At 40.5% G+C, this 15,881-nt stretch overlaps 1 protein-coding gene across 3 annotated transcripts in view; it reads left to right on the forward strand.

Annotated features, from left to right (window-relative positions):
• Positions 1-15,881, forward strand: part of LOC5577896 (serine-rich adhesin for platelets) — a 404,297-nt gene that overhangs the window by 375,304 nt on the left and 13,112 nt on the right. For 2 of the 3 annotated variants that reach the window (XM_021847139.1, XM_021847138.1), the window contains exons 7-12: positions 193-972; positions 1,107-1,247; positions 8,657-9,339; positions 9,403-9,598; positions 9,667-10,092; positions 10,154-10,259. In XM_021847139.1, the coding sequence (XP_021702831.1) occupies positions 193-972; positions 1,107-1,247; positions 8,657-9,339; positions 9,403-9,598; positions 9,667-10,092; positions 10,154-10,259 (2,332 nt within the window). The remainder of the gene's footprint in view (positions 1-192; positions 973-1,106; positions 1,248-8,656; positions 9,340-9,402; positions 9,599-9,666; positions 10,093-10,153; positions 10,260-15,881) is intronic. The other variant, XM_021847140.1, reaches the window with a different exon arrangement.

The raw sequence follows: 15,881 nt of genomic DNA on the forward strand, positions 1-15,881 counted from the left end.
TTGTAGAATGCTTTGCATCTTTGTATGGATGAACTATCGCAGCACCCCCTCAAAACACTATATTCTAATGCTTCTATTCGCACGCATAATTGGACCAAATCAGAACTAACCCTGTAATAAATTCATCTACGCTGGTCTAAATCAACCATTTTTCTCTTGCACCTTGTGTCTTCCCTTGCTGCAACATTTCAGAATGCCCTGAATCGAACCCGAAGTCCACGACCAAAATCCTGATTGATATGACGAAGTCCTCCAATGCCTCGGAACAAGAGTCCGACCAGCTCAAATCCACTTCGCTCATAATGCGCACGTTACGTTCGGCAAACCAGTTTGACGAAGCTATGCAAAAATTGGAAACTGCACGTCGGGAGTCTCTCGACAGCAATGGCGGAGATGAACATCGTTCAGCTTTCCAATTGATCTCAAGCACAATTGCCAAGTCAAACTCAGCCAGTAGTATCTTCAAGGATACGCCGAAGCTCAGGGTAGCGAAATACGCTGCCTCCCTAGATGGAGACTTAGACGACGATGAGTCTCGGTATCAAGTACCGATGCCCGCGGCCAGACGAAGTTTCACCAACGAATCTCGGCTGTTAGACTTTGAAGCCTACATTAGCAAGAATAGCGTCCGCCGATCAAGCACGGACGAATTCTCGTCGGTCAGTATGGTCTCGAATGTCACCGCCAAACCGGTGGCAGCTCCAAGGATGAAGAAACTCGGATCAAACGTACTGAGCCATCAGCTGACGCAGCTGAAGAGGCTGTACGACGCAGCCGAGCAATACGACAGCGATGATAGCGCCAAAGCCGACGAAGAGGTCAAACTGTATTTGGGAAATCTGGCCGGCGGAAGCGTTAGCGAAGAGAAAGGAGGCAGTGAGCTTTCTGGCAGCTGGAGTCGTATCAAAGCGAAACGAAACATTCAAAAGTATCGCGATCAGGATGTGAAGATCACCGTCAACTCCACCTCAGGTAGGTTTCCCGAAGTGCACGCACAAAACTTTCTGATAGTTCATCCGATGTGTACATATTAGTTTCCTTGGGAATATTTCTTGAGATTGTCAAAGCTTTGCTACAACAACGAGGGATTAATCATCTATTTTCAGAATTCGAAATCGTCAAACCTTCATCAAATGGGATTTCTACAACCACAATCACTAGTGAAAAACAATCCAAAACCAGCAATATCATGTCCATTGCCCTGAAAAGCCCTACGCCAACAAAGAAACATACAGCTCCTAGTCCAGGTAAGTAATACTGAGATCTCACGTTTAATTCAATATGAATGTATTGGCAAATTTAGCATAAATGAATGATGAAGTAATATTGTTCACTGCATCTACTCAAATGTGATACTAAGGGCAACTTCACCGGTGGTCCAAATCACTGGTTTGGTTTAAATTTTTGGACCATGTTATAATTTGGAGCTTGCACCGGTGAGGCAGATGCTGTTCCAATTTTATTTTATACCAGTTTTCTGGTCCTTTTTTTACCAGGCTAAAGGCAACTTCACCGGTGGTCCATTTTTTGGTCCAAATATTTAACAAAAATGGACCTGTCAAAATGAAATAGACCAGTAAAAATAGACCAAATCGCACGCTCACGCACTGGTAGTTGTATTTTTTTTTTTTTTTTTTTTTTTTTCATTTCGAATGTGATCAATAAAAACAAACAAATAGTGAATTGAACAATGGATTACCATGAAGAATCCCGAAGGAACTTCGAAATAGTATACGGATGAACTCCAAAGGAATTCTCGGAGGAATTCCGATATAATTTGCGGCGGAGCTTCGAAAGAATTCCAGGCAGAGTTCCGCAGATATTCTCGGTGGAGTTCCGGAGACTTTTCCGGAAGAACAACTAAGTAATTTCCGTAGGAGCTTCAGATGAACTTCGTCTCCTAGAGTAACTCCATAAAGGAAATCTGAAGGAACTCCGGAGGAATTTATGTAAGAACTTTTAAGTAATTCCTGGTGAAACACTGAAAGAACTTCCGAGGAACTGCTGGATGAATTCCAGAATAATTGTTGAAGGAACTCCGAAATTGTGAGAATTTCCCGGAGGAACTTTTGAGGATGTATTGGAGAAACTCTGCAGGATTTCCCAGGATATCTAGAGGAATTCTTGGAATAACTCCAAAAGGATTCCTAGTGGAGCTTCGGAGGATTTCCTAGGAATTACTGGAGGATTCCTGGAGAAACTCTGATTAAATTCTTGGAGGAACTATGTCGAAAATCCGAAGGAATTCTCAAAGGACCTCCAATAAAAATTACCGGAGGAGCTCCTAGTGTAGCTCGAAAAGAATTGCCGGTAAAGCCGCCCAGAAATTACATCGGGAAATTCTTTTCAAGAATTCCCCCGAAGATTTCCCCAAAGAACTCCTCCGGAATTTTCTGCAGGAATTTCTCATGGGATTTCCAATAGCATTTCTAATTCCTCCCGGAATTTCATCCAAGATTTTTTCTGAGGATTTCGTCCAAAAATTCATAAAGCAATTCATATTTCGATTTTCTCCAGAAGTTATTTCGGGGATTTTTTCCGAGAATTTAAACCAGCTGTGGATTTGCAGCAGGAATTTCTCCGGAAATGTCCTCTAGGAGTTCCTCCGGGGATTTCATGGAATCCTCCAGGGATATACTCCAACATTTACTCAGGGGATTTTCTCCAGGAATTCCTCAGGGGATGTCTTTCAGGCATTCATCTGGGGATTTGCTGCAGGAATTTCTCTGGGACTCGCTCCAGGAATCCCTACGGGTATGTATTTCCTTCAGAAATTTATCCGTGATTTTCGTCCAGAAATTCGTACTAGGGTTTTCTAAAGAAATTTCTCGGAGGATTTGTACCACGATTTTTTCCGGGGGTTTCGTCCAGGAATTCCTCCGGGGATTTTCTCCAGATATACATCCTGAGTTTTTTTCCAAGAGCACCGGTGATTTGGTTCAGGATTTTCTTTAGGAAAATTTTCTTCAGAAACACTTTCGGGGATTTTTTCAGAGAATTTTTCCGAAGATTTCCTCCGAGACTTTCTCTAGAGATTTAAAACAGGGATTAAATCGAGAATTCTCTCCAGGATTTTTTGTAGAATTTCTCCAGGGCTTTCGAGGATTCCTTCGGTGAATTCCAGGAGTTTTCTCAGGAATTTCCCAGGGGATTTTCAATAGCTATTTCTCTGTGAATTTCGTCAAGCAATTCCTCGGGGATTTTCGTCTAGAATTTTTTTCGGAGATTTCCACCAGGAATTGCTCCGGGAATTTCCACAAGAAGCACCTCCGAGAATTTCCTCCAGGAATTATTCTGGGGATTTCAACCAGAAATTCATCCAGGGATTTCATCCAGAAATTCCTCCAGGGATTTCATCCAGAAATTCCTCCGGAAATTTTTTCATAGAATTCCTCTGGAGATTTCCCCCAAGAATTTCTCCGAGGATTCACTCCAGGAATTTCTCCGAGAATTTCAAGGATTCTCTATGGGTATTTTTTTTTCAGAGAATATTTTCCAAGATTTCCTCCAGGAATTTCTCTTAGGATTTTAATTAGGAACTTCTCTTGGGATTTCTACCAGGAATTTCTCCGGGGATTTTCTCTAGGAATTTCTCCGGAGATTTCAAGGATTACTCCGGCAATATCCCCAAGAACTCCTCTGGGAATTTTCACCAGGAATTTCTCAAGGGATTTCCAATAGCAATTCCTCCGGAGATTTCGTCCAGGATTTTCTCTGGGGATTTCGTCCAGAAATTCATTGAGAAATTTTCTTCAAAAATTGTTTCTGGGATTATTTTGAAGAAGTTTTTCTCCTCGAAACTTCTCCTGAGATATCCTCCAAGAATTATTCTGGGAATTTCGTCCAGAAATTCCTTCATAGATATCGTCCAGGAATTCCTCCAGAAACTTCTTTGGCGATATGCCCCAGGCATTCCTTCCGGAGATTTCTCCCAAGAACTCCTCCGGGGATTTTCTCCAGAAATTCTTCAAGAAAAGCAATTCTTTCGGGGTTTTGCTTCTTCAAAAATTGTTTCTGGGATTATTTTGAAGAAGTTTCTCTCCTCAAAACTTCTCCTGAGATATCCTCCAAGAATTATTCTGGGAATTTCGTCCAGAAATTCCTTCATAGATATTAGGGCTGTGCAAATATCGTTATTATCGATAATATCGATATTATCGGCTTGATTTTATCGATACGATATCCGATATCTCTTGACCCGATATTTTCCGATATCGATAAAACTATTGTCTGTCCGATAATCAGGACAACATTCAACGATTATGTTAAAACTAGTCAGACGGAATTTTAGATATCCGCTAAACATAACATACCATAACTGCAAAACTCAGACAATTGATTCCACAATGCAACAGTTGGTGTCAAATGAGCCCAAAATAGACGATATTGTTTGAAAATCGCATCATTGAAAAATATCGGATATCGGTTCGATACCGATAATGTCAAATCCGATATATCGCCGATACCGATATTGAAACATTGGAATATCGCCGATACCGATAAATCGTCATTGTGCACAGCCCTAAAGATATCGTCCAGGAATTCCTCCAGAAACTTCTTTGGCGATATGCCCCAGGCATTCCTTCCGGAGATTTCTCCCAAGAACTCCTCCGGGGATTTTCTCCAGAAATTCTTCAGGAAAAGCAATTCTTTCGGGGTTTTGCTCCAGAAATTTCTCCAGGGATTTCCTCAAGGAATTCTCCGGGGATTTTCTTAAAAAATACTCCGGAGATTTTTTCATACAATTCCTCCAGGGATATTCGTCAAGACCTTCTTCTTCTTGGCATTAAAGACAGAGCCTGCTTCTCAGCTCTGTGTTCTTATCAGCACTTCCACAGTTATTAACTGAGAGCTTTCTTTGCCAAACTTGCCATTTTCGCATTCGTTTATCGTGTGGCAGGTACGATTATACTCTATACCCAGGGAAGTCAAGGAAATTTTCATTACGAAAAGATGCTGGACCGACCGGGAATCGAACCCAGACACCTTTAGCATGGCTTTGCTTAGTAGCCGCGGACTCTAACCACTAAGGCTACGGAAGGCCCCCGTCAAGACCTCTATCGAGAATTTTCTCCAGGAATTCTCCAAGGGACTTCTAATAACAATTCATCCGGGGATTTCGTCCAGAAATTCTTTTGTGCTCTCCTCCAAGTATTGCATTGGGAATTTCCTCCAGAAGCACCTCCGGAGATTGGTCCAGGAATTCTCCTGAGCATTTCCTCCAGAAACTGCTCTGGCGATTTGCTCTAGGAATTACCAAGGAGATTTCCAATAGCAACCCCTTAGGGGATTTGATCCAGAATTTCCTCTGGTTAATTTGGTCAAAAAGTTCATAAGGATATTTCTCCGGAGGTTTCCTTCAGAAATTCTTTCGGGGATTTTTTTCAGAGATTTTTTCTGGAAATTTTCTCCAGATAGTTCTTGGAAAATTTGCAACAGATTTTTTTTTCGGAGATTTCTTCCGGGAATCCCTCATGGGATTTCCTTCAGGAATGCCCCCGGGGAGTTCTTCCAAGAACTTTTCCGAGAATTCCCTCCAAGAAATAATTCAGGGATTTCCTTTAGGGATTCCTCTGGGGATTTCCTCCATAAATTTCTGCGGAGATTTCTCCAAGAATTAATCCGAGGATTTCTCCCAAGTACTCTCCTTAGGGTTTTCACAAAGATTTCCTCTGGGGCCGAGGATTTCCCTCAGCGATTTCCTTCGGAGATATTCTCCAAGAATTCCTCCGGGAATTCTTTTGGAGGTCCACCGGGAATTTCTTCGAATTTCCTTCTTAGTTTCTTCAGGAGATATTTCTGGAAGAACTCCGGAAGCGTTTCTAGAGAAACTCCGGGTTAATTGCTTGCGAACTCCAAAGAACCTCATGGCGAAACTAAGGAGGAAATTCAAATTCCCACCGTTGGAAAGAAACTCCGGAGAAACTTTCTAGAAATCCAAATGAATCGCTGGAGGAATTTCTGGAAGAAATCTAAAAAAATTGTCGGCGGAAATCCGGAGGGCGTTCCGAGGAATTGCTGGATGAAATTCAGAAAAATTGCCGACGGAAATCCGGAATAATTTCTGGAAAAATTCCCAGAGAAAGTCTAGAGAAATTCCCGGAGAAACTTTTGAGAAATTTTCTGAGGAACTCTGGACAAACTCTCGGAGGGAATGTAGTGAACTATTCGTAGCAACTTCAGAAGAATTCCATTTCATGTTTACTATGGTGGTCCTCTCAAACAACTTTCCAAAGCATTTCTGTTCTATGAGTCGATGGGAAATCCATTAATCGATTCATGGAGGTTTGACTGTACTTGAAGAACTCTAAAGATATTTCAAAAAAAAAATCAGGACGAATTATGGAGAAAATCCGAAGGAATACCCGGTGGAGCTCTAAAAGAATTCCTGGAAGAATTCTTGAAAAAAAAATTTCCCGGAGGATTTTTTGTTGGAAATCCATGGAGGAAATCCTCGGCCTCGGAGGGGAAACCTTAAGAGGAGTTCTTGGAAGATCCCTGGAGGATTTTTTTTTAAAAATCACCGGAGTAATTTCTGGAGAAAAACTCCGGTGGAATTCCTGGTGGAAATAACCGAAGGAATTCATATAGCGAATTCCCGGAAGAATTCCTGAAGGAAATCTCCAGAAAAATCGCTGGATGAATTCCTGAAGAAAATCCCCTGAGGAATTCCTGGAGGAAATCCCCGGAGTAAATGTCGGGGGATATCCCCGGAGAAATCCATCAAATACCTAGAGAAATTTTTGGAGCAAATCTCCACAGCAACTCCTGGTACAAATCCCCAATGAACTTCCTGGAGGAAATCTCCGGAAAAAATCTCTGAAAAATTCCCGGAGGAATTTCTTAATGAATTTCTGGACGAAATATCCAGAGGAAATTCTGGACGAAATCGCCGGAGGAATTCCTGGAAGAAATCTGCCGAGTAATTTCTGGTGCAAATCCCCAGGGAAATTTTCTAAGGAAATCTGCGGATGTATTCTCTAAAAAATCCCCGAAGGGATTGCTGAAGAAAATCTCCGTAGGAATTTCCAAATGAAATCCCTGGAAAAATCTTTGGAGGTGCTTCCATAGTAAATACCCGGGAGAATTTCTGGATGAAATCCCCGAAGGAATTGCTATTGGAAATTCCCTTAAAAATTCCTAAAGAAAATCCCGGAGGAGTTCTTGGCGGGGAAATCCCCGGACGAATTATTTGAAAAAATCTCCTAAGGATTTTCTAGAACAAATCATCAGAGGAGTTTCTGGAGGATTTCCTGGATGAAATTCAAGAGGAGTTTCGAGAGGAAATCCTTGGAGGTGCTTCTTGAGGAAATTCCCAGAGCAATTCTATTGAAAATCCCTTGAGAAATTCGAGAAGAAAATTCCCGCAGGAGTTTCTGGGGATATCGCCGGAACAATTCCTGAATAAAATCCCAGAGAATTTCTAGGAAGTCTCTGAAAAAATCCTCGAAAGAATTTCTAAAAAAATGCTGAGTTCTTGAGAGATATCTCCTGAGGAATTTATGGAGGAAATTCCTGGTGCAAATCCCCAAAAATATTTCTGTAAGAAATCTTCGGATAAATTCTCTGAAAAAGTCTCCGAAGGAATTTCTGGAGAAACTTCTGGAAAAAGTCCTAGTGCAATTCCCCAGAGACATTCGCTTCAGGATTTTCTCCAGGAACCCCTCCGTGAATTTCCTCCAAAAATTTCTCATGGGATTTCCACCAGAAATTACTTCAAGGATTTCCTCCAAAAATTGATGCGGTGATTTTTACAGCAATTCCTAGGGGATTCCCTCCAGAAATTCCTCCGGAAATTTTCCATGGGATTCGCATCAGGAATTCCTGCGAGGATTTCTTACAAATATTCTCCATGATTCCCTCCATTAACTCCACCAGGAATTTGCTCCATGAATCCATCCGGGGATATCCTTCAGGAATTTCCCTCAAAAATTTCCACCAAGAATTTCTCAAGAAATTCCTCCAGGAATTTTTCGTGGGATTTCCACCAGAAATTTATGCGAGGATTTCTTACAGCAATTCCTCCGGGATTCCTCTCATGGGTCCATCAGGATTTTTTCCGGAGACTCTCTAAAAATCATTTCTCCGGCAATTCCTTCGAAGTCCCTGCAGGAATTTCTTTACAAGTCTTACAAGAATTTGTTCAGAGTTCCTCGTGAAATTTCTTCGGAGTTCCTCCGGGAATTGCTTCAGATTTCCTCCGGGAATTCTTTTGGAGCTCCAAGTCCTAGAGTTCGTCCTGGAATCCCTCCAGAGTTCCTCTAGAAATTCCTTTCGTCCCGAAATTCTCCTGAATTCCATCCAGCAATTCATCGGTAGTTACTCCGGATTTCAACCTGAAATTGCTCTGAAGTTCTTCCATAAGCTCTTCTACTCTTCTACAGCAGTAGCTCTTCCACCTATCAGTAAATATCAGGTGAAAAATTCTAGCTTCCGGCAATAAACTATAAAAATTTTCTAGTTCAATACTATTTGTCTGTTTTTGTTGATCACATTCGAAATCGATTCTAAAAAAATACAACAGCCGGTGCATGCGCGTGCGATTTGGTCTATGTAATTTTGACTGATTCATTTTTGAAATAAATTTGGACCAAAAAATGGACCACCGGTGAAGTTACCTTAAGTGTCCAAAGAAAAACTAACAATAAACTTCCAGTGAAAGCAACGCAACCACAATCGATCGAACCCACGCAATCGCTATCGCCGCACTTTAAGCGACACATTTCGAACGCAGCGAGCGATACAACGAACGGCACAGCACGAAACGAAGAACGGGCCTCACTTCGGCTGTCGTCCGGTGCACGACAGCTCCGTGAGCATGAACTATCGTTCTTCGGTGTCAACAGAAAACAAGAACCGGCGAAATCATCGAACACGACCGCGTCGAGTTCGACCAAACCCGCAACGAATACTACGTTTACGCGATCAACGACCCTCACCTCGTCGTTCATCAAACGAAACTCGATCAACATGAACCCACTGTCAACGTCCACGTCCACGGCTTCGACTTCATCTAACTCAACTACTAATCCGGCTAAACCGCACACTACGGCCGCACCAACGACGTGGCAGCTGACGAACGACAAGCCTGACCTTCTACGCCATAGTCAACGGGTGGACGCTATTAAGAAAACTACTAGTACTTCTTCAACTGCAACAAGCCTAGGAACCAGTACTTCCACCATGTCTTCGCTAGATCCACACTACGAAAACCTGAACCTAGTCAAACCGACAGCTATGGCAAACTCAACCGTTCCTTCATACGACCGCAAACAAGATCTGAAGCGGGACGAACAAATTCTCGAGGAGCTTACGCGCGCCGCTGATGAGATTCTGAATGTACGATCTTAAAATATTCTTGCCTAAATAGATTTGTTCATAACGCTGGTGCTTGTTTTACAGGTTGTTAACAACATGTCGAATGCTGAAAGCACCGAAAGTATCCTCAACGAGCAATACCGGGGTTCGGGTGGTTCAGGAGTCACGCTTGGCACCATACGTGAGTGTTCTACGACTAACAAGATCATGCGGTCACGTGGCGTCCAGGTGTCGAAAAACTTCGACGACAGCCTGAAGCGCCATCAACGGTCCACTCGGGGTAAGTTATCATGGTCTATCTATCAGTAACTCTTCAATAACTACTAACTTTAATTGATTCTTTTCCAGTGTCTTCAGCGTCTTCAAACGAAAGTCTTCAACGACCGTCTCCCACCCGAACTAGCACTGCCAACACATCCCTTCGTACCGGTCAACATCCACCGGAAACTCGCAGCACTACGACAGGAAGCGGTCGCCGTAAGCTAACCAGTTCATCGACCGAATCACGTCGACTGATCCGGATGTGCAGTAAGGAACGGCTCCATCAATCGAATGCCAGCTCGTCTGAAGACCTACCCAACGCTGCATCCGTGGAACCTCCTCGGCGACCTCGTCGCACGCGATATCACTCCAGCCAGACAGGGGAAAAGAGTGAAAAGGATAGCCCACGGTTGAGCGCTTCAAAGACCTCCACTTCCGATAGCCGCCGAAGTGATGAACGGTTATCCAGCCGGTCTCATCGCAGCGAACGCTCATCCACGAGAACAAGCAAAGGTATGTATACTTCGCGTAATGCGCCGTTCATTGGTCTAATGAGGAATCTCCCACATTCTAGGCCCCACTTCCGGCACCCTGGCGTCGAATGGTGTCATTCCGACGGCGGGCGTCGAACAGCAGCACCGCATCCGCAGCAAATCCGGGGCCTCCGTTCTGCAGACTACGTACGTATTGCAATCGTTTATCGTTCCACCGCCTAGACGCCGACGCCGGCGCGATCACCCCTCCTCGAAAGCTATCGTGCGCCGGCATTCCTCACGCTTACGAAACATGCAATCTGCCAAACGCGCAACCGATGTAACTAAAAAATCGCTTTCCAGAAGAAGCCAGCTGGATTTGTGCATTTGCCAGTAAATCGTGTGTTTTCGGTGATTGTTCTGGGCATTTCCTTCTAAGCTCTTGCTAAGTGTGTTTTAATACATATTATTTATGTGTGTGTTGTAATCAAGCTCATCCCACAACTGAAAGCGGCTTTCAACCATGTGCGGCCTCCAAATTGCTATATGCTAGCTTTGCTACCACGTGGCAGATGGACAACACCGAATGCATTGACCATTATTTGTGATTAGAATCTCTAGGTGAATGATTATCTCTTTTGTTTTATCATTTATTTGTCGAACCATTACCTTTCTTCAGAATTAATATTCCTTGCATATTTCCCAGGTTGGTGGCTTCAATAGAAGGAAACTGTACCTTCAAAAATATGATTTCGGCATGCTGTTAAGCCTTTTATTAATAAACTAACCAATCCCTTTCGTAAATAACCAGCTTCAAACTGTCTATTAGATGTTCATATTGTACTTATAAGAAATAGGAAAATACTGTTTACACCATATTTTTGTTTATTTTGCAATTCTTCATTTTTTGTACAAAATCTGTTCGAGACTATTCCATTTTTAGATAAGTTTTGCATGAAAGAATTGATTCAACGGCGTTGATTTGCGCAAGAAGTGATGATACTTTGAAGATGATATGTAATTATTTATGTCAGACTTTAAATTAAGTAAAAAATCATTAGTTGAAAGCTGTTTGAGAGATACACTTTTTGCTTGTAATTCTGGGCCCTTCTGGTGGTGTATATGGCCGACGTGATTGATCTCCATTTTGAACGATTGCTCACTATCGCCTTGACCTATTGTCAGTTCAAGTTTTTCTCGGGTTTCTTTTTATTTTTGATTGAGAACGCGTCGCCATGAGCCTCCAAATCTGCTTCTGTTGCGACGTCCTGCTGAGTTCCAATCTAACGATTGCTTGCAGATTTTGTTTTTATCCTTCGTATATTGTGTCCGACCCACCTCACTTCCGATCCTGAATTTCTTTTGTTATCGGCATATGGTGGCATCGGTTATGAAGCAAATATTGGAGATCTGTTTGTGAGGCCATCATGGACGAATGACCGCAGTAATCTGTTGGCAAAAACCTGCAGCCACGTTTCACTGGCGTATAGCAAGGCATATTTCACGTTGGAATTTAATATCCGGATATTCGTGCTGACTGACCTCCTGTTTGCTCCTTAAAGTCTCAAAAACAGTCCTTGCCTTCTTGACCCGCGCCCGACGGGCCGTCATCTGAGTATCAAGATATAAAAAGCATCCATCATTTCCTCTGATTGTCAAGCTACACAACTGAGAGATAGAGGAGTTTCATCGTAGCATTGCTGAATAACATGTAAATCCATTTGTTTGCTCGGTAACAACAAGCTACACATTCGGTTACCAATGCAAATATCTTTTTTTCACTTTCTCTACCATATAAATTTCGATTTATGGTGAATACATCTAGAAGCGTTGATTTTTTATGAATACTTTGTATAAAATACTTTCAGAACATTCAATTTTGCACATTTTTGCTATAGGCACCAAAGAGCTATCTCGATTATTTTTTTAAATTAGGCTGGTATAAATAATCAATTTCTTTTATGTCCAGGATCACTTGGAAGGGTCGAGGGGGTGATAAAAATAAATAAAAAAACAAAAAAAAATGAAAAAAAAAATTTTTTTGGAATTTTTATTTTTAACGATAATTGTTAACCTTTTTTCAAACGTCCTCTGGATCATTATTTTACTTGTTTTTTACTTCAATAATTGAAAAAAAAACCTAACCGATGTCAAAGAAATGATGATTTTTTTTTCTCCCGTTCAAAATTTTCGGATTTTTGAAGGGGGGGGGGGTGACATAAAAGAAAATCAATATTTGTATCAGCCTCATGGGCGATTTTCGTTTTTTTTTTTATTTTTCACCATAAAACAGAGAAAACGATAATCTTTCTAATGGCGACAAAAGATCGAGAATCCGTTTGCGCCTTTCAGAGATATCGGCATTTGAAAACAACCATTTTCACGAAAAAAAAATCTCCGATAACTCTGTTACCATAAGAGATAGTTTCTTCGCTAAAGTTGCGCAATCAAAAGTTCTAAAAGTGCTTGGAACAAAATTGCGAGAAATTTTCTTATAAAAAGTTATCAAGAAAAAAAAACTGATGTTTCAGTACCACCCTAACTTGTTTGTTTAAAAAAAATCATAACTCGCGAACCATAAGAGATAGAAATTTGGGTTCTTCGGCAAAGTTGCTCCAAATCGGTTGTTCTAAAACATTGTAGAATATTGTGTAGGCCCAAATACGTAAGCAAAAAAGTTTATATTCTGATTTTGTAAACCATGCAGGCCACCCTAATTTCACATCACTGAAAAAAAATGACTGAAAAATATGGAAAAATTTTCCGAATACACCATAAGAGCGGTTCCAAAGAAAATGACGACTTTTTTCCCAAGTTTCATTTTTATATATTTTGATTTGGATGAAATTTTGCACATGCTTTCTTTATGCCCAAAAATGCCTTTTTGCATAATCGGCTCGCCATTTTGACTCTAGCCTTACTTTTGAGAAGGGCCTAAGAAAAAAATCCTTAATAACTTTCAAAAATTATAACTTAGAAACGGTTTGTCCGATCAGTTTGGTGCCTTCCGCAAAGATTTAGGTTATTGTTGGGACTATCTGGAAAAAATATACACTGTAAAAAAAATGTTGTAATATTTTATATATCGAAAATAAGGTACCTTTTTTGTTGAAAATTTTGCGCACTTTCATAAAATCGGGTCAAAAAGCATTCAAAAAGTTTATTTAGACCATATTGACAAATCAACCTTTTTTAATAAATCATAACTTTTTTGTCCATGATTTCTCCATCTTGACCCACTGTGCAAAAGACTTCATTTTTTGTCTACTTCAACATATAAAAAATAAAAAAAAAGAAAGAAAATTGATTTTTAAGCTTTATTTTCGATATATAAAAAATTACAACATTTTTTTTACAGTGTATATTTTTTTCCAAATAGTCCCAACAATAACCTAAAACTTTGCGGAAGACACCAAACTGATCGGACAAACCGTTTCTAAGTTATAATTTTTTGAAAATTATTAAGGATTTTTTTCTTAGGCCCTTCTCAAAAGTAAGGCTAGAGTCAAAATGGCGAGCCGATGATGCAAAAAGGCATTTTTGGGCATAAAGAAAGCATGTGCAAAATTTCATCCAAATCAAAAAATACAAAAGTAAACCGACATTCGAATTCAAATGGAACCGCTCATAAAGTAAATTTTCCCTTAGTTGTAGGTGTTCCTATAGTTGCGGTAGTGCCGTTTTCACTGGTTTTATTACATTAGCCAAATAACCGACACTGATAATCGACGTATTTGCTTGTCGATACACGGAATAGTTGCAAAGAGCGTTCAAATTGCTTTAAAACTGATGAAATATCACTAAAACTGCTAAAACTTTTCTTACTTGCACCAATAGTCGCGGTAAAGTGTTCCTATAGTGGAGGATCCCATAAGAAAACAACGGATACCGCAACTATAGGAACACAAATTAAAAATTTACCGCAACTAAAGGAACAGTGTACTAATAGTGGAGGTATTATTTTTAACTGACATGCCGTTGATTACTGCGATGAAATCATTTTTCTCATTAAGTCAATGGTCGTTACTTCCCGTTACAATATTGAGATGTACATTTATTGCGCTTCTTGAATTAAATGAAGTTAAATCGTGCTTAGTACCTCCACTATTGGTACATCTACCCTATATCTAAAATTGACGGTTTAGGCGCAATCATTTCCTAGATAAGGCTTTGGGAGCAATGTGCAATGGCTCTTAAGGCGAGATCACAAATTACGCCATAAATAAACATCTATTGCTGGAACATTTTTAAATCATGAATGAAGACTCTCTTTTTTATATTCATATGCACAGTTCGAACGAAACGTGTAAATTTCTGAGACATATAATGCACATAATTGGAGCGTGGAGTATCATGAATATTTACATGATATGTCATGTAAACTTCAATTATATGTCATGTAATCCAGCAGGATCCTCTGTGATTACATGACATATAACACAGTTTTACATGATTGAAGATTTAAATTTACATGACGTCATGTTTACATCGCATAAATGAAGTTTACATGACGTGTAATCTTCATTATTTTTAACTGTGTGCTAATAAAACTAAGGTTTTTGCGAGACCTTCCTTAGCCGTGTGGTTGGAGCGGCTACAAGACCATGTTGAAGGTACTACAAATGAACTTTAACACTTCACTTTTTGCAAAAAAATAAAACACTAAAATCACTAAGGTGAGCAAATACCTTTAAACTCTAATATGTGTCGAGTGCTCGACACTGAAGAAGTCTGTAAGTCGCAGACGAAATAGGCCTATCTGTCAAGATAAGCAACACATATTAGAGTTTAAAGGTATTTGCTCACCTTAGTGATTTTAGTATTTTATTTTTTTGCAAAAAGTGAAGTGTTAAAGTTCATTTGTAGTTTTAAACATACTCTAATAATCCCTCCCAAAGTTTAATATAAAAAAGTGTAATGTTGAAGGTGTCTGGGTTCAATTCTCGGCCGGTCCAGGATCTTTTCGTAATGGAAATCGTAATGGAAATATAATCGTACCTGCCACACGATATACAAATGCGAAATGGCAACTTTGACAAAGAAAGCTCTCATTTAATAACTGTGGAAATGCTCATTGACCACTAAGCAGAGGAGTTGGCTCTGTCTCAGTTGGGATGTAATGTCAAAAAAAGAAGTTGATTCACTTGGTACGAATGTGTCAGCAGTAGTCAAAAGGCTTGTCTAGTTGTGTGTTGCCAAACTGCTATTGATTTTTTTTATTCATATCCGTTTTCATAGTGAACAACAAGAAGTGAATATGATTTTGACCAAATTGGATTCATCTGACCGTTTTGCACAACCCTAGAATTTAAGAAAGAAGTCAAAGAAGAAAATAAAACATGACTACTGTCAGTGAGCTGTCTCCTCTCTCTCTCAGGTTATAACTTGCGAAACATTGTCGATCATGGAGCGATACACATGAGATGTTTTCACTAATTTGACGTTTGAGCGGTGCCGAATTCACTCGTTACCATGGTTACCTTAATAACACGGCACCACTCAAAACGTCAGATAGTGAACTCGTGCATCGGTCCATAGTGTTTAAGTGATGCTAAACTTTTTGGGGTGCTGCAATAGGCCTATATTCACATGACGTCTCAAATCAGCTGATCGGGAAGTACTTTGACATTTCATCTATGAAAATGACAGGCCCGTGTTAGCATCGGTTCTCCACCGATGTAAACAAATGCATAGACGGATCTGTCACATGAAAAGGCCTGTATTCACCTGGGATGTTGCAATACTAGGTGATGCGACTCCATACTTATAGAGCTTAGTGACATTTGAACACACGAACATTTGTATACGCTCATTATTGCCCACTGCATG

The sequence above is a fragment of the Aedes aegypti genome, chromosome 2 (assembly GCF_002204515.2).
Source record: "Aedes aegypti strain LVP_AGWG chromosome 2, AaegL5.0 Primary Assembly, whole genome shotgun sequence".
Classification (NCBI taxonomy): domain Eukaryota; kingdom Metazoa; phylum Arthropoda; class Insecta; order Diptera; family Culicidae; genus Aedes; species Aedes aegypti.